The 17,949-nt window shown below is 55.5% G+C and overlaps 3 protein-coding genes across 3 annotated transcripts; 2 read left to right on the forward strand and 1 right to left on the reverse strand.

Annotated features, from left to right (window-relative positions):
- Positions 1–5,121: 5,121 nt before the first annotated feature.
- HRG_11878 (PIF1 protein) lies at positions 5,122–5,966 on the reverse strand (the record flags this gene model as incomplete). The annotated part of the gene is made up of 3 exons (XM_044870348.1): positions 5,122–5,437; positions 5,497–5,529; positions 5,584–5,966. 3 exons carry the CDS (start codon positions 5,964–5,966, stop codon positions 5,122–5,124), a joined length of 732 nt encoding a protein of 243 aa, XP_044714558.1.
- A 6,078-nt stretch (positions 5,967–12,044) lies between these two features.
- Positions 12,045–13,586, forward strand: HRG_11879 (centromere DNA-binding protein complex CBF3 subunit; the record flags this gene model as incomplete). The annotated part of the gene is made up of 7 exons (XM_044870349.1): positions 12,045–12,167; positions 12,228–12,347; positions 12,398–12,458; positions 12,535–12,943; positions 13,148–13,233; positions 13,308–13,447; positions 13,509–13,586. 7 exons carry the CDS (start codon positions 12,045–12,047, stop codon positions 13,584–13,586), a joined length of 1,017 nt encoding a protein of 338 aa, XP_044714559.1.
- Positions 13,587–15,548: 1,962 nt separating this feature from the next.
- Positions 15,549–16,032, forward strand: HRG_11880 (DDE superfamily endonuclease domain-containing protein; the record flags this gene model as incomplete). The annotated part of the gene is made up of 4 exons (XM_044870350.1): positions 15,549–15,561; positions 15,615–15,874; positions 15,933–15,955; positions 16,005–16,032. The coding sequence occupies 4 exons, from the start codon at positions 15,549–15,551 to the stop codon at positions 16,030–16,032; spliced, it is 324 nt and encodes a 107-aa protein (XP_044714560.1).
- Positions 16,033–17,949: the final 1,917 nt, after the last annotated feature.

A 17,949-nucleotide genomic window follows, 5' to 3' on the forward strand; every position in this document is an offset into this window, starting at 1 on the left:
TCGCACACCGACGACGGTACCCCGTGTATCGAGTCTCCCAGCTCTCCATCTCCGCCGCGTCGATCTCGATCTCGGCGTAGTGGGGTTGTTCCGCTTCAGCCAGACAAGGGCCTCTCGACCACCCGCCGCCTCACCGACAAGAGACTCGACAGGTCGCTCGGTGCCGGCTTCTCCGCGCCCTGCCACGAGATGTGGATCTCGTCCAGTGCTTGCAAAAGGGTGCGGGAGCACTTTGTGGCCAGCTCCTGCACATTGTTCGGAAACACCGTGATGTGGCCCTGACATGCCTCGGATACTTCACGCTCTGCCTCTGCCCGCCCGGAATGCTATATCTCGTGTCAAGACCGTAACATGAGTTCAGCGAGATGAGCTTCTCTTCGACCGGCGTCAGTCCCTTGAGCTCATCGGGGAACATGTGCTCGCAGCCAAGGCGACTGTGAAGGTGGATCGCCGGCGACAGGCTCCTGCGCGCCAGGCATCGGCCACACTCGGCGCACACCGACACGGACTCCCCTCAGGAAAGCAACTCCGGCATGAAAATGGTGAGCGGCCGCCCTTTGGTACGCAACTTGACAGTCAATGATCCCATGTAATCTCCCTCAACTCTCCTCTCGTACACTTGCGGTAGCACACCATGCAGGTCCGTATCGGCAACGTGCTCGCATCGTGGAACGCCTGATAGAAGTCTCGCACCGTCGACACCTTCCTCTCGAGCGGTATTGGCGTGCACCACGTCTGATCGTTAGACAATCTCTCCTTCAAGGCAAAGTCTTCCTCCAAAAAGCGCAGCACACTCGCCAGGTCTTCGGCCTGCAGCTCCCGTCTCCTATGCCTTCCGATTCCACTTCGGACCTGTTTTATCGGGCGCCCATCCCGGCTAGGAAGACGGGCTCTCTTCTCCCGCCTCCGGGACTGCCTCTGTCCGCGCAGCGAGCCGTCCGCTGCCTCTGCTGCGCCATCGTCCACACCCACCTGTGTGTGCCCTTGGCCGCCGAACCGGTCCCCGACGGAGCTTGGGCAAACCCCATGCAATCGATGCTGCAAATTGCGCCGTTCGTCTTAGGTCTTGGAAAGTCGTATCCTTGGGCTGGATAGGTCGGAGCGTCGGTCCCTTTTCGAACGAACACCCGGGACACCGCCGGTCGCCGCCTTATCTCCCTGCCCGTCACCTTCAGGACCCTCTCCTGGGGCAAAACGGCCGATGAAGGGGTGGACTGTTAGAGCCCACTGCCCCCTGGTCTCCACGTTCTGTAGGCAACACGAACCTCGGAAGCGGACTCGGTGACTGACGTTGCGCGGAATTTCCGCTGCTGACCAAATTACGGGACTTCCGTGCTCTGCTTGACCGCAAACCGCCTCGCGGCGGTCTTCTCGGCAGTGACTTTGCGATCGCCTCTGCATGCTTTCTCCATGCGGTTTCTTCGACCGCAGACTGCTTAGGCTGAATCAGCCGGAACGTTAATGCTTCATTCGCCACTGATCTGTATCTCCCGAACCGCCCCAACCTTGTCTCCCGTGCTCCGTGCCCTTCTCGGAGTTGCCCTGTATCATCTCCGCACCCCGAAACAGGCACTCCCCGTTCCTACCCTCTTCTCCATCCTCGACTGACAACGAACAGGCTCCACGGTGAGCGGCCGCCTCGCCTAGCTTCCTGCAGGACTGTCCGCCATGCTACTGCCTCCTCGACGTCGACTAGCGTGGATTGGCAACAAGCTAGAAAGTTTTGGCCCGGAGCACTTCCACTTGATAATCTCGCTTCTTGGCGTACACTATTTCTTTCCGAGTGGGCTTCCTAACGATCACTACTCATGGCCGTGGCGTTTCTTCCTTATAATGCTTGCCTATGGTACCGAGGCGATGCAATACTACTACCCTTTGTAATCCCCATTTACCCTCCCTATGTGCGTCCACCGTCCCGGCCCTCGGCTGGTCTCCACGTGCGACCTGCTACCCCAGCTTTGCCAAAGGCGGCCCTTCCATCGCCGTACTCTCTTTGCGCACTCCAGCGAATCCTGGCTACCGCCGACCTCCGGCACATGGGGTGGCCGCGCCGACCGCCCGCCGCACACTTCCAACCATACTCTCCGGCCCTTCCAACGCCGTCCCACCCACCTTGCGCATCAGTTGCTCCATCAATATCTGCCACTCCACCTCGTCGAGCAACAGCCAAAAGGCTGCCGGCGATAACATGTCCACGGTGTCCTCGTGCAACCGGACTACCCGGCTAGGTTTGCTCCTCGCCACCACCAACGTCGCATCAACGGCCTTCATGCTAAAGCGACAGCCAGGATCCCCCTGCCTGTCCTCTTGTAGTCGCTAGCCACCGGAGTTTCGACTTGCAAACCCTCCTGGAGAGTTCTCGTGACCAACTCGCATCCTCCTCCTCAGGTCGTCCCCTATATCCGACTTCACCGTGTCCCAATAGTGGACTCGACCCGGTCGGCCCCCGCCTCGCTCAGCCGCACGCAATGCCCATCCAACTACCGACGACCGTCAAAAAGGACCCTGCAATACTACCATAACCTCTTTCTTTCCTTCACTCTCATTCGTTATTGTCGCCTTTGCTATCTACTCCATGCAACGATGACACCGAAGGGTACTGCTGGACTTTCTTTCTCCGCAGACTTACCCACACTAACCTTACTGTTCGCCGACCTCCAACTTCTCGCGACATAGTCATCACCCCTACTCAACTTCCAACCCCCGGCTCCCTACTTCACTCACGACCATAGAACCAGATGGTCGAGACTGTTCAAGAACCTCGCCAGCTCATTCCCGCATACCCCCGCTTCTGATCTATCACCTAGGTAGCATTCTCTGACTCTTAAGTCTCCCGACCCTAGCCGCGAGCCCTCTTTCGAGCAGCAAGAAAACCTGCTTTATAGGATGCCCACCTCCACTCTGCGTAACCCCTCATTTACACTTCCACGGTGACTACATCTGCCATGTTCTCACGATGTCGGCCTCCCAGCTCAACGTCGATACCTCGTCCTCCCGCGGCAACCTCTTGACAGCGAGAAAATGCTGGCGCCGACATGTCCATGATGGCCTTTGTCCAGCCCGGCTGCCCGGCTAGGTTCGCCTACCAGAATGAGCATCGTGTCAAAGGGCTCAACGCAGAAACCCTAGCGAGGGTCTTCCTTCCCACGCCCTCATGGCTGTCGACTCCGGAGTATGCAGCAATCCGGTCAGATACTGGCAATCCATCGACCTGCATCTTCTTCAGCCTTAATATTTCCATATACAACCAACAGATAATCTCCTCGGAATGGACCGAACAATGGTTCTTCATGGTCGGCCGTGTTCATCCTTTGCCCTGACGTGGGAAATCGAGCGACGTGATGGCTTGGAGTCGGACGATGATAACATCACAGAATACACCGTCCCCGCGCTTATAGTCCGCGATCACAGCTACCAACCGTGAGTCTATGCTCCAAATCTCTCTGTCGCCACTGCCCTCCCTGACGATATCCATAGAATTGTCACTCGCACCTCAGCTCGGTGGATACTTTCCCAACGATACAACCCATTGTCTCCTTCACGGGACCTGTCATCGGCTCCGGCCGCGACCTCCTGCATGGAAACTCGGCTGCGGCCCTTGACGACACCCAGCTGAGCTGCTGCGGCTTTGTCCAGCTCTCCACCTTTATTTGTCCTGGGATTCCCGGCAAACCCCTTCAAGGGCTTTCACCCTTCCAAGTTTTCGTCATCTTCCCCATTCACGCTAATCCTTGACCTCCCTATGCAAGAAGATGACCGAGAGGCGCGACAGCCAGTTCCAGTCGAACACTCTCTTCACCTGTACGGGCAAAATCGCCGGCTTACTGGATCACCAGATCATGAAACATGCCCCGGCTTTCGACCAAGACTATATCTTCATCGTCGTCCCCGACACGTGGACTTTCCACGACAAGGCCATGTCCGACCAGGCTTCTGCAACACAACTACTGCCGACGACACCCAAGAGCGCGGTCGGCAATCCTCGGACTATAGCGTTGCGTTGGCCAGGTTTACCTCTACGAAGAAACCCAAGGCCGCCCAAAGCCCCGCCTCCCCCACGCCGCATGCTTCTGGCCCAGTCGATCCCCTTATGCTGGCATCAAGTCGGTCATTGCCCGATCCCTACCAAACCCCAACCAAGAGACCGCGACTTTCTCCCGAAACTTCCACCATAATCACCGACTGTGACGGTCAAGACTCCCAAATCCGATACCTCCTCCTTTCTGTCCCCGGAAGACCCGCAGAGTCAGAGACGGACACCGAACAGGTCAATCACCAAGACACATCCGCCTCTGGCTCTATCAGACCTCCCGCGTCGATATCTTCCTGACCACTGCGCGCCCGACGTCCGCCCAAGAATATTCTCTAAACTTTAAAGCATCAAACGAAACAATACAACATGACAACATGTCTCATCATCCTCAAAATCAACTGCCAAAGGCTCGAATAGCACATTCTCTTCTCTTCTTGTTCTCCTTTTCATGAAGACGATCAAGTCAAAACTTCCCAATATACTCCTTATTCTGTTTATACCTACGACTTATACCGGTAGCACATGTAAATTTTCCGAGCCTTCCACTCGCCCAGACATGCATTACCCACTCACATCTCTCTTCAACCCTGCCGTCTCTCCACGCCCTTTGAGTTTGCGCCTTTTAAACAAAATCTCCTCCAGCGGCCTAGCCTGCCTCCCTGACGCTCTGTCTCGGTTTCACTCACGATAATGCTCTACGTCTCTCGCCGTGTCTCGTATCTCGACCTCACTCTTCTTCCTGTCTCCAATCTACTGTCGCCAACTCTCTCTCTCTGTAGCCAACTCTTCTCCGGTTCTCTTGTCGCCAAATTTCGTTCCGAAAGGCTTCTTTGCGCGAGCCGCGGCTGGCGAGCCTTCCTCTCGTGCCTTGAGGAACGAAAGGACTTATGCCCCGCGCCGCCTCCCGACCTTTTTGGCCCCCCGGAATCCCCGCCTCTGATTGGCCGGCTTTCCCCTCCCCCCCGTATCCCGGCTTCTGGTTGGTCCACCTTGGCGCGTCCTGCCCCATTAGTCGACAATTTGCCTCTTCCGTCTTTTGGCCTCCTCGCCCTCCTCGTTCGACCGTTCCCGCCCCGACCTTGACGACCTCAAATCTTGTGTCTGCGGAAGGCTTCCCCTTCCTCCGCGGCCTCGACCTCGTCGCCGAGCCAGCGCAGCGCCTCCCGGACGGTCCTGTCGCTTAGCCCTCCAGCCTCGCCTGTGCTGCGGTCATCTCCCGGGGACCCGGTTTCCCACCAGGTCCCTCTCCGCACCTTCGACACGAGCATGATGCCGTCCAGCGTCGGGCACCGCGATAGCTGCACGTACAGGCTGTACGGGTCGCACTGCGACGGGACGGCGCGTCCGCCGACGTTGGTCGTCCTCGTGCCCCGCAACTCGAGCGCCACGCGCTCCAGCGTTCCCCTGCACCTTGTAGTCCGTGCACGCGAAGGCGGCGGCGCACGGCAGGCCCTGCGGCTGACGTCGTTCTGCTGCCACGGTCGCTTCCGCTGACGCTGGATCCTGACGCTCGCGGGCGTCAGCAGGATCGTGCCGGGCGGCATTCCGACGAAGTGGAAGTCCTTGGTCGTCTCCGACCCCAGTATGATTGCCGCCGGCGGCCCGAAGTGGATCGCCATGCCGGCCGAGATGCGATGCCCGGGTGCGCCTTGTCGACGATGACCTCCGCCGCCGTGTAGCTGGCGCCGTTCACCAGCTTCAGGCCCTGGTGGGTGTTGCGGTTCACGACGACCGGCATCCCCGGCACGAACATGAAGACGGCCGGCACCGGGATCGCGCTGTCGTCGCCCTGGTTCAGCATCATGATGGCCTCTTCCTCGGTCGGCAGGCCGTCCTTCCACTTGTGCTCGGAGAGGAAGATGCGCAGCGTCGACCGCCGCTGGGTCTGGAACGTCAGGCTCGCCTCCATGTTGAGGTTCTCCGCTGGAACCATCTTGCTCGGATCAACTGGCGGCTTCGGTTGAAGCGCCTTTTCTATGTCTGCCAAGCTGATCGCTTGTATCGAGAACGCGTCGCACGTCTGGCGTCTCTTTGCACGCCGGCACTCTGCCGTGAACACGGCTGCCGACACAAGTCTTGCGCTTCGAATTGCGCGTACTTTGGCGGGCTCTTCCTGCCCCACGAGGCGTATCGTCACGCCTGCTCTTCCGTGGTACACTTGCCGCTTAGCAGCGTCGTACACGACCTGGTTCCTCTCCATCCAAGGCCGGCCAAGGAACATATCCTGGCCGAGGCTTGGGACGACGTACGCAAAGGTGCGTTCGTCAAAACCGGCGGTCTCCACAACGACAGCCACAACTCCCGGCGACGTGACACTTTCTGAGGACTCGAGAATCCCCGATCTCTCGAGGCTTCGAATCAACGAGAGGGATCCGAAACTTCCGGACGACCGCTTCGTCAATCACGGCATAGCAGTCACATCCACTATCGACTAGGACGCGTATCGGATTGCCTCTGTTGAGCCGTGCGTTAACGAGCACGGGTCGACTATTCATACGCGGCTTGAACGCCTCCCAGTCTTGGACATCTGCCTTCGAAGGCCCCGGCGCCCGCTTTCGCACCGGGGCTAGTCTTTTCCCATCGGCTCGTCATCCCCATTGGATGTTGCGGCCGACTCCGAATCATCGCTAGCATCCGGCTGCTTCACCCGGGCGGCTCCTGACCGTTTTTTCTTCGCTTCGCCAGGAAAGACCAAATGAGCTGGGCATTCCGCGACGAGATGACCCTTCCGGCCGCATCGGTAACAGCGGCGCTCGTTCTTGGGCGCCGCATCTGCGTTGCGACGTTTCTTCGGCTCGTGACTTGTACGGCTGACATCTGCCATCTTGGTATCTCCGTCTGCGTCGCGGCCTCGACTATCATGGGTTGCACCACCGCTTCGAAGGGCGTTCCTTTCTCTACATTCTAGACCTGAGGACAGCCTTTGAAGAGATTGGACCCATTCCGAGTACGTGGAGCGAGTGGGCGCCGCGTAGACAGTTGCCAGTCGCAACCCGGACTCAGGGCGCCCTCCAGGTAGCTGATTTTGACTTCTTCCGCCAGGTGGCGCCGCCGGAATCAGCGAGTTCTTTCTCGAAGCGAGGGAGCAGTGTCGCAAAGCTTTCCTTGTCTCTTTGCCTCAAGGATCGCAATTTGTCCAGCGCGCGAGTCCTGGCGTTCGGGTCCCCGTAGCACTCTTCCAAATATTGGAGGTACTGGTCCGGATCTGAGTCTCCACCCTTCCTCCGGCTTCTACATACGCGATCGTCATTTGCTGAGGGGCACCCCTAGTCGCGCGTAAATGTAGGCGAACTGGTCCGCCTTATTCCCAATTACCCTTCCGTCTACACGAAGCTTGTTCTTCATCTCGCTCAGCCAAGCGCGAAACTTGATCGAACGCCCTCGAATCGCGGTGGGTCTGGGAGAGTCGGCCTAGTCTTCCGCAATGGTGTGTCGACCAAACGATTCAGTTCATGCAGAGGTTCCGCTCTGCTCTCCGACTCGGTCCCCAAGAGCGTTGGTCTCGAGGTCGTCAGACTGTCTTGCAGCAGTTGAATCTGCTCGCGCGTGGCGTCGCGATCGGCATCGCGGTCGGCACGCAAACCTTGCATCTGTTCAGCCATCTGGCTCATCATCTGCATGACGAGCTGGGAGGTTCGCCCGGGAGCTCCCGTCTGCAAGGGTTGAGTCCATCGGTAGTGAGCTCTAGATATGTAAGAGGCTGGCCCGGAGTTTACTCAACAAGCAGGTGCCTATGTGTTGTCTATCTAGAGCTAAAGAGGAAAGGAAGCTGAACTCGAGGCGAAGCCTCGAGTCCGAGCTTATATCGCCTCTTATAGAATGTTCTCGCACCTGGGCCCGCGAAGCGGGGCCGGTGTTTCCATCCGAGCATGATCCACCGGACCCGGTACAACCGGGTCCACCTGCCGGGCACAGCCCGTGACAAGTGGCGATGTTACTCGTAACGCCGCTGTTGCCTGCTAGGCAACCGATACTGCGTAATCACGCGACGGACCTTTCATTTGTGTATAAAGAGCTGCACAACCCCGTGCGTTCGTTCGTTCACTTCTTGTTCTTCAGATAATTCTCATTCAATTGCCTGATGCCATCTCTGACCCATGTGGAGCCAAAATGTCTGACACCCCGCATGTCTAAAATAAGCGTCGATGCTAGTACCTTGTAAGACAGGCAGCAAGAGCACCTAGCCGAGCAGAGTCTCCGCACGTTGGCTTCGGCTTCGCATTCACGCGCAAGGTTATCCACCTGGCAGTTGCCACTAACCGCTAAGTGCCGGCTCGCAAGGCGCCGGTAACGACCACGCCGTTGCCAGTAATCGCTCGGTTGCGAGTTCCTGTCAACCAGGGGCTGCCAGTAACCTATGGGCGTCGGTTGTCGGTACCTCAAAGGGACCGGTAACCTCCGGGCGCTTAGCCATACGCTGCTAGTAACACCCATGAGAGGTGCCAGTAACCATTGTGGAGCAGAGTTCGGTCACCAGTACCATGCCCCACCCCTTTCGGTAACACCCACCTTCGGTAGCGCATTAGAAAATATCCCCACCAAAACCATCAATTTCACTTACACCGATTCCAGCCAGCTTTGAAGATATTCACAAGCCGTCACTTGGAGTAGATAGAGGATTGATTGAATTCTACTTTTCGATGGTTGAATGTTTGTACAAGGGTCTGTGGCCTGTGCGTACCTTGCACGCGAAATTACCATCCAACCAGGCTTTCTAATCATACGCGTATGGTTTATATAAACCATATATTGCCCATATATTGCCAGTAAACCTATACCATACGAGATCAGTCGTATGACCATATATGGCCATACGCGGGGAAAGTTCCTCCGAGGTTACAATTTCGGCGAAGAAAGATCATTCGGCGATTGATGGTTGCATGCCAACATCTCCCGAGAAATATATCGGAACTACAGCAACATACTCTGTTGTTCTATTGACGTTCGGGGAAGATTCCACAATGAAAAAGACCGAAATGACTAACTGCTCTGTGTGTATTCATCGTTACGGTAGAAATGAGTAAAGATCGCGCGACATTACAGATCATGCCTCTAATCTCGCCGAAGAAGAACAAAAATCTCAGATCAGTATCGCTCAAGCGGTTCTAGGGTAACCGACGTCACATTGGACGTCACCTCCCAGAATCCCGCATAGGCAGATCGGAATAAATTGAGCTACTAAAGACCTTGAGATATCCAGTTAGCACCTAACATTCTTCGTCACTCAGGGTTTCATGCCATTATTCATCCGGCTTTGTGCCGTTTGCGACTCTGATGACGAGTCCACCCATCTTCCGCGGGCCAGCTGACGATGACAGTTTCGTATCCGCCACAGCCATAGAGGCCTCTGGGATCCAAGACGCACAAGGCTTAGCATCGTTCGAACCTAGTACCGCGACAACTTCCAAGCGCAAAAGAATGACCACAGCGGATGCCACTTGGCAACACACACGGAAACCTCAGGATCCGAGCCTGAGCGTTGTGGGCCAAAACGGGATTTGGTGTTCTACTGCAAGTATTGCAATAACCCGTCCTATTCGACTTACGTCTCTACCACATTTCGCAACCATCTGCTGAAGATACACACGATAGACGTCGCTGGTCTTGAGTCAACCCTGGCCAAGAAAACATGTCATAACCTTCTGAAAGACGCTTTCAACAAAGCCGGAGAGGTTGATCTTGTCAAGTTTCAGGAAAGAGAAGAGCAGGTTTTGCGAAAGGCAATCAATCCGAAGGCCGCAATGGAAGCTTTGGTTCAGCTTGTCACCGTGCGAAACCTCCCATATAACTGCAATACCTGGCCTGAGTTGCATGCTTTGCTCATGGCAGCGAATTCCACTGCGGAAGGGCTGATCAGCACCTCACATGGCCACATTCAAAAGCTTTGCATGAACTCCTATGCAATCCATAAAGATATCTTACGAAAACGGCTTCAATCTTCGCCCTCCAAGCTTCACCTCTCTGCCGACGTATGGAGCGCGCCGAATCACAAAGGTTTCTCGGAATATGTGTCCAGTTCATGCAGGACGACCAAAGAAACCCTTCTCAAGCATTGCTGGCTTTACCTGAGCTTCCTGGCATCGATGGTCCCGGTAGTCACGGTGGAGGTGAACAATGGAAGCTGCTTCAACCAGTCATTGAGGACTACGGCATATCAAGTCTGCTAGGTACTTCACAGGAGACAACCACGGTTCCAATGATGTGCTTTGCCGCCTGATGAGCAGCTTTCTAGAGAGTCAAGGCATCGCATGGAATGCAAAGCATCGACGGATCCGCTGCCATGGCCATGTGGTCAATCTTTGCGTCCAGGCTTTTCTTTCATGGACAACAAAGAGGCCGTACTCGAGGCATGTAGACAGATTGAGGAGATGGATGAAGCGCCGTGCGACTTGGACATGATGCAAGGGTGGAAGAAGCGGAAGGAACGTGGCTGGAGCCAACTTGGTCCGCTCGGCAAGGTGCATAATATTGCGGTTCATATCAGAGCCAACGATTACAGGTACAACACTTTCCGTCAGCGCGCAGGGAAGGTTCTCGGCTCGACAACGACACACGCTGGAACTCTTGGTTCCTCCTACTGGATACTGCTCTGAAAAGGAGGAACACGTCAAGTGGTATTAAGACAAACACTACGAGACACTTGTCAATGACTATCTGGCACCTCGAGACTGGCAAGCCCTTCGAGATATAAGAAACTTCTTGCAGCCATTCTGGAGAATAACACTTACTGAGGGCTATCGCTCAACACTAGACCGCACGCTCTTCACGATGGATGTCCTTCATAAACACTACCAGCAAGCTAAGAAAGACAAGCTCAATCAACAACTTCTCGGCCCGGTGCTGACCAGCTGGCACGTTTTCGACAAATATTATCGGCTTTCTGACGAGACCCCGGCATACGGTGCAGCCCTGATTCTTCATCCGTCTCGAGGAAAGGCTCATATTGAGAAAAACTGGCCCAAGTCATGGCATAAAAGAACCTTCGACGCAGTGAGAAAGCTCTGGGAAGAAGAGTACATGGATCTGCCGACAATTTCTGTCACGCCTTCCAAGGTTTCAGTACTGCAACAGGACGAGTACGACTTACTCGCACAGGAACTCGATGTCATAGGCAAGGGACCAGACGCAGACGAGTACGAAGCCTTCACATCGCAGTCGCCTATTCAGATTGACGGTTCACCACTTTCCTGGTGGCATCGTGATGAACACCGTGAACGTTTCCCGGTTGTCCAAGATGGCGATAGACATACTCTCAATACCCGCCATGTCTGCGGACCCAGAGCGCACATTCTCAGGCGCAAGGCGCACTATCTCTTGGGATCGAATGCTTCTCGGAGCATCGACAGTCGAGAGAGGAGAGTGCCTGAAAAGCTGGATCCGCAGCGGCATCACGGCAGGGTTACGAATAGAGGAGGTTGAGCAATACGGGTCCGAGTCGGCCGAAGAGTGCAGTAATAACACCCTTGGGCACGGGAAGTATGACCCAATGACGTCATTTCTTGTATGGGCAATATATGGTTTAGTTCACCATATGAAAATAAATCATACACCATAAACCATACAGGTCCATATGACGTATGGCGTATGGTTAGAAAGCCTGCATCCAACCCCCTAATCTCCTTCCGCCTCCTGACGATGATTCTTCTCGTTATTCCTCCACCACATGACCAAAATTACCTTAAAGCGGCCTCGGAGTATTTATACGGAGGATATTATGCCTAATGCGATAATTGGTGTCACAGGTCCCGGGGCCGGCTGACCGGTCATCCGGTAATCGGATTACCGCCCCGCCCCACGCAAAACCATGTCGTTTTCGAAGGCCCGGCCCTGCGGGGCTGGCGTTTTCTTAGTCGGATTACCGCCATCGGACGGCAAAATCGAAGGTCCACGCCCGCGGGCCCTGCGCGAGACCTTCGATTTCGGTCTCGCTCACGCGCGTTGCGCTCCACCTCCTCCCACCTCCTCCACCACCTCCTCCATTGCCACCGTCGCGACGGCGACCGCCTGCACCATGTCGAACGCGATAGAGGATCCCCGGGTCAGGGCGGCCATTGAGCACTACCTGTTAGATCTGGAGAACACCCAGCCGAAGAATACGAAGCGAAATTATCGTCCCAAGCAGGAAGAATGGAAGGCAAGCCCGCATGCGCGCCCTGCAATCTTCATGTAGATCCATGCATTGACTGCCTCACAGGAGTGGTGTCAAGCCAACTGGCCTGCGATCCCGGACGTTTGGCCGGCCTCGGTACCACAGGGCCAACAGCTACCGGGAGACCTGGTCGATGAAGGAAAGCTCTTGCTCTTCATGAAGGAGGTAGTGGCATCACGTCCTCCAAAGAAAGGAAAGAGGGTCGCCGATGAAAGAAAACGACACCTCGAGGCTCAGGAAGCCAAGAGGGCCGTGAAAGACGCAGAGCACCATCAGGTAACAGATGTTGATCACGGGATGTGGTCGTCGGACTGAGCCAGCCCATCATACTAACACCCAGCTTCCCCAGCAGATACCATCGTTGTAGGCGGCGGAGGTAGCGAATACGAGTCAGACTCCGACTTGGAGTTGTATGAGTCCACGCTCAAACTACAGTATAATACTGTACGGGGCTACGTCTCGGCCATACAGAAGCTTTACGACGAGCAGAAGAGCCGGGAGTCAATCCTGCGGCCCGGCCACAGGAGTGGCACTGAAGGCGCTCAAACGCAGCATTCTTGCAACGACTTGGAGCCGGAAGAGGAAGGAATACATGGACAGGGAGTTGGAACTCTGAGAGATGTGTATGCGCCGGCGCAGATACCCGACCACACCAACGTGGCATGGTCCGAGAGAGAGATCGCCTGCGCCCTGAGGACGCAGGTGGACTTTCTGCTCGGGAACCACATGCTGCTGCGGTCCGGCAACCGCCTGCCGATGGAGTTGGCAGACTGCTTTCCCTGGACTTACCCAACGAGGGCTTCAAGGCCCAGGGGTATACCACGAAGGCGCTGGTTGTCGTGATGAACTGTGGAAGACCAACCAGCACGGCCGCATGGAGTATGGATCTGCTTTGCGGCATCGAGATCCGCGATCTTGTCTCATCGGCGCCCTCGCGTTCTGGCTTTTCTGGCGCTGGCAGGTAGAAAAGGCGGAAAGGTTTCCGTCTTCCAAAGAAGCGAAGACTGGTATGAAACGAAGGTGCTCCGCCGATCGGCGAAGGAGCCTCAAGGTAAGCGTGATGGCATTCACCGGAATCCCATAACTCAGAGGGTGCATCGACCCTTTCACTCACCGAATATACAGCTCCGTTGTCGGGCCAGACTGCCCGAGAATGGACGTCCAGGTTCTACAAGAAGGCCGGCATCAAGGTCTCCAAGGTCAGCCACGCGCCTAGAGTGGCCGCGACGCAAAACGCCGACATGGCCGGAGTGGATGAAGGCCAGGCATGTCATCTGCCCTAGGCAAGCCGCCAACCCCTGGCCTGGGCTGACCTGAACTATACAGATCCGCCGAGCCGGTCGTTGGAATAACGGAGACCAAATGACCGGCTGCTATCTGACTTCCTGCCTTTCGAATTCATGAGGGCCGTGGCCGACTTTGACCCTGAATGGTCGGGGTCTTATTTCGTGCCCGGGCCACCGTGAGGCCGCCTGTGGTGCTACTCGTGCAGGTCTGGCCTCAACTCGACAAATGGAAAGAGGCCCACAGTAGCCCTTTCTCAGATCTCGGGTGGAGCAGAACATGGCCGCCGGCGCCTTCTTGGAACTCCTGGAGTGGCTTCGAGAGGTGCTCCTGCAGGACGCTGTCTTCCTTCGCGAGTCCTACCCCGACCATCCTATCTTTCAGGATCCGGTCTTCTTGCCCTGAGTTTGAAGCGTTCGCCAGCAAAGTTCAAGACACATGCACACGGGACCACGAAGACAGCCATACCACGGTCATTCAAAAGCGATCCCGGTGGTTGCGGAGAAGCTGCGCACAGTACTGACTCAACAGGTCGCAGCCGAGCAGTTAGCTGAGCGAAGACATCTAGACCTTTGGGGCTTCTTACGAACTATGCACAAAGTTGGATGAGTTTGCGCAGGCCACCTACACCGTCACCTTCAGCCCCGGCCAAGGTGCTGCAGGTCAACATGCGGAGATCGCGGAGCTCATCAACAGAGGCGCCGCGCTCCACGAGAGACGGTCCTCAGGTCCGAGATAGGCCCTTCGCAAGCGGGCGGTCCGACATACGCTCCGCTCTCTAGAGCAGCAGCAGGGAATGGTGCAAGCGGGCCAGGGCAAGCCCCCAGGAAGAGCGCATGGCGAGCCGCCTGGGCCGCGCGAACCTCCGAGCTTCAAGCTCCCCGTTCTGTCAAATCTGTACAGGAGCTGCTGCGTCTCTGGCGGCAGGGCTGGGGCGAAATGCCTTCTGTGGATTCTCTGAGCGAGACTGGGGTGCTCGATGGCGGCCATCTGCAGAGAAGAATTACCTTTCCACGCGCAAGATCATCGTCGATGAGGTTCGGAGGCGGGCCCAGTCGGACGGCTTAACTGAAGATATCGTGGCGAGGCAAATGGACGAAGAACGTGGACCCAGCTCTTGGATAAGTTGTTCAAGGCCATCCGAAAGGACAGGCAAGGCGAAAAAGGGACACAAACGTGCGTCGGGGCAATTCAACGTCGGTGGTAGCGAAAAGTCGATGGCGCAGTGATTTTGAACACCCGTCTGATAGAATGACGAGGACCTTGGCGGCGAAAGTGCCCCAGGCCGTCAGGGCTGCGTCGCTACAGTCAGCGGTAGTGGCCTGTAGACAGGGTATGCATCCGCTAAGCGCCGCTGTAGCTCCAGTGCGTCAAGGCTAGAAAATGCTTCAAATCACCGCAACCTCGCAACCGACAGGATGTAGGACCTTAGACAGGGTGCATTCTGATCGCACAAACGCAGGCTATCCAGTCGAACTGGTTTTCTCGTCGTCGGTCCCGGCTTTCGCGCTTTATGGCGCTCCGAAGATGACATCAACCCGTCAGAGGTGATGTCAAGGGCAAGCGGTAATCGGCGGTAATCTGCGGGTAATCCGCTGACCGCCCACCAAAGCCGGACCTGTGACATCCACTTGATGTCACAAAAAACGGCTTGTCGCAGTACCGCGCCGCCCAAAAGTATGACATACCTCAGCAGTCTATTTCCGACAGACTCAAAGGCCAGGTAGCCCTGGCTGATCAGATCCAGCCTCGTCAACTCTTGAGTAAGTCTCAGGAAGCTCTTCTGGTGTTCTGGATCCTCCGTCAAGAGTCTCTCGGCTATGCTCCATCCCACAGTCAGATCCGCGCATGTGTGAGGCTCTTATGAAGCAACTGAACAACGAGCGGACAGTGGGGCGCAACTGGGTCTCTAAATTCATCAATCGCCATCCGGACATCAAGAACAAGCGTGGGAGACGTCAGGAAGCTAACCGATTTAATGCTTTTACGCCTCGGGCGGTTCACTGGTTCTTCGATATCAGGGAAAAGGAGTATGGATGGATTAAACCAGAAAATACCGTGAATGTTGACGAAGGCGGTATTATGTCTGGCTTTGGTGAGTATTTGGCTTGTCTTTCATTACTTTTACTAACCAGACTCTTTTGCCAGGTTTGGATAGTCTTGTGGTTGGGAGTGCAGACCCAAAACGGAAGGCCCTTCTGAAAGGGCCACAGTCCCGCAACTGGACCTCATTTATTGAAGCTATCACCGCGGACGGCCGTGTCCTTACCCCTGGCATTATCTTTAAGGGCAAAGAACTTCAGAAACAGTGGTTCTTGACGGAATTCGGCAAAATAGCCGACTGGCATTACATAACGTCGCCCAACGGATGGACGGACAACCATATCGCTATTGAGTGGCTTGAGAGGGTCTATTTGCCCCAGACGCGACCAGCCGATGCCTCAGATGCTAGACTGATCATATTAGATGGACATGGAAGTCATGCAACGGTGCATTTCTTTATCCACCTCTGTAGGAATTACCGTTAACCGGGACCAGGATGCATGGATGGCCACATGCTTTTTGAACAACGTTTATTGCTGTTACCTTCCTGCCCACTGCTCTCATGGCCTCCAGCCGTTAGATAACGGTGTATTCAATGCCTCCAAGGCAGCTTACCGGAAAGAACTTCAGAAATTGACCTGTTTGACCGATTCTGCGCCTGTTCATAAGGTCAATTTTATACGGGCATATGCTAAAGCGCGCGAGGTTGGAATGACGGCAAAGAATATATTGTCCGGCTGGAGGGTCACTGGGAATTGGCCGATCTCACGATCCAAGGCATTGCGGCATCCAGAAATTCACGCAGACATTGTAGAGACGTCTCCAAAGTCCGCGCCATTTTGGGTTCTGATGATACGCCAAGAAACAGCCGCCAGATTCGCGATTTCGGAAAGAACAAGACTCCTGGCACCCGGAGACGATACGCCGTGATAGCTAGAGGCTTTGAAGCCAAGAACAGACGCTTGCCGAGCACAGCAACAGAATCGCGAAGCTAGAGGAAGAAGTGGCCCGGCTGCAGAGAGGCAAGAAGAGGAGAGCAATTCCGAACCCGAACAGACGGTTCATGACTCTCAGTGAAGCTTTGGTGGCTGAGGAAGCCATTCCCAAATTAAAAGCCAAGAGATAGCCGTTGTGCTGAATTCTGACACAGAGGAGGAGGCGGTCTCAGAGGTGGAGACAGCTTCAGTGATCGAAGTCAAGGTGGCACCTGAAGCCCTTCCAGTCACCACCAGATCCGGGCGAATGGTAAAAAGCGCCGGTACATATAAGAGCGTCCATTTCTCTACGGAATGATATTTTTTGTGTTTATAATGTTAAGTTCTGATCATATTTCATGTAGTTCAAATGGTAGACTTTTGGTGGAGAATTTTTCAATTGCGCTACCGAAAGGTGGGTGTTACCGAAAGGGGGCATGGTAACCAGTGTGACGTTGGGCGCCTGGGATTACTGGTTACCCAAGGTCAGCAATCTACAGGCGCCAGTCACCTTTAGGCTCTTGTTCCTGGTCGCTAGGTGCTGCTGGTAACCGCCCAGCCACAGTGCCAGCAACCATTCATGCGTTGTTGCTGGAATCTCGTAGTGGCCAGTAACCGTGCGTTCGCAGTTATCGCTCGCCTGTAGTGAAGGCTGTTTAGCAGCATGTGAACAGAAGCCGAGCCAACGAACACCGGAGTCCCAGCCCGGTTGCTTGCAATCATGATCACCAGGGCGGTTGCGAAAGCTCTGGTCAGATTCATGCCCCATTCAATGTATGCGCTAGGGTCAAGCGGTCCGATTGAGGGAAAAATTAGAGTGTCTTGTTTGCCTGAAACTTCACGTCCCGCCTGTTGGAAGCAGTAGGGCTTGAGCAGCAGGAACGGAAAAGATACGAAAGGCTATTCCACAACTTGCAAATGATCTCGTAGCAAGCCGCGTTTCTGCTACGAGCTCCAAACCCGTCTCTCTGCCGCTTCCTCTTATCCCGGATAACTGGAATAGCTGCTTGTGTTTGGGAGCTGGAAGGAGGTCGGCGCGGTCGAAGTCAACAAGCATGACGCGGCGGCGCTCGTCGTTCCAGAGCAGGTGCACCGCCGGTCGTCAACAGGGCAACGTTACACAAAGTCAGTCTACTTCGCACAGCTGTCGTAAATGGTGTTTCACCATCTGGGCTCATTTTCGGCCAGAATTGCAAGACTGTTAGCCGCGAGAGGTTGAATGCTGAAGCTAGATGTCGGCAGCCATATCCCGCCTCAGATGCATGACGTAGATAGAGCAGTGGTCGGGAAACCGGCTGCAAGTCAACCTCATCGCCCTCAAATTGTCCGCGGCATCACATCAGCTATCCACCAATGAAATCACCCTTATCGGTGCTCTCTGAGAACCGATGCAAGTGATAGGTTATCATTCCCAAGGCCATCGGCGTCCACACCTGGACGACCTCAAGCTTGCGCCTGCTCGTCTT

Source organism: Hirsutella rhossiliensis, assembly GCF_020360975.1.
Source record: "Hirsutella rhossiliensis strain HR02 chromosome Unknown scaffold00025, whole genome shotgun sequence".
Taxonomy (NCBI): Eukaryota; Fungi; Ascomycota; class Sordariomycetes; order Hypocreales; family Ophiocordycipitaceae; genus Hirsutella; species Hirsutella rhossiliensis.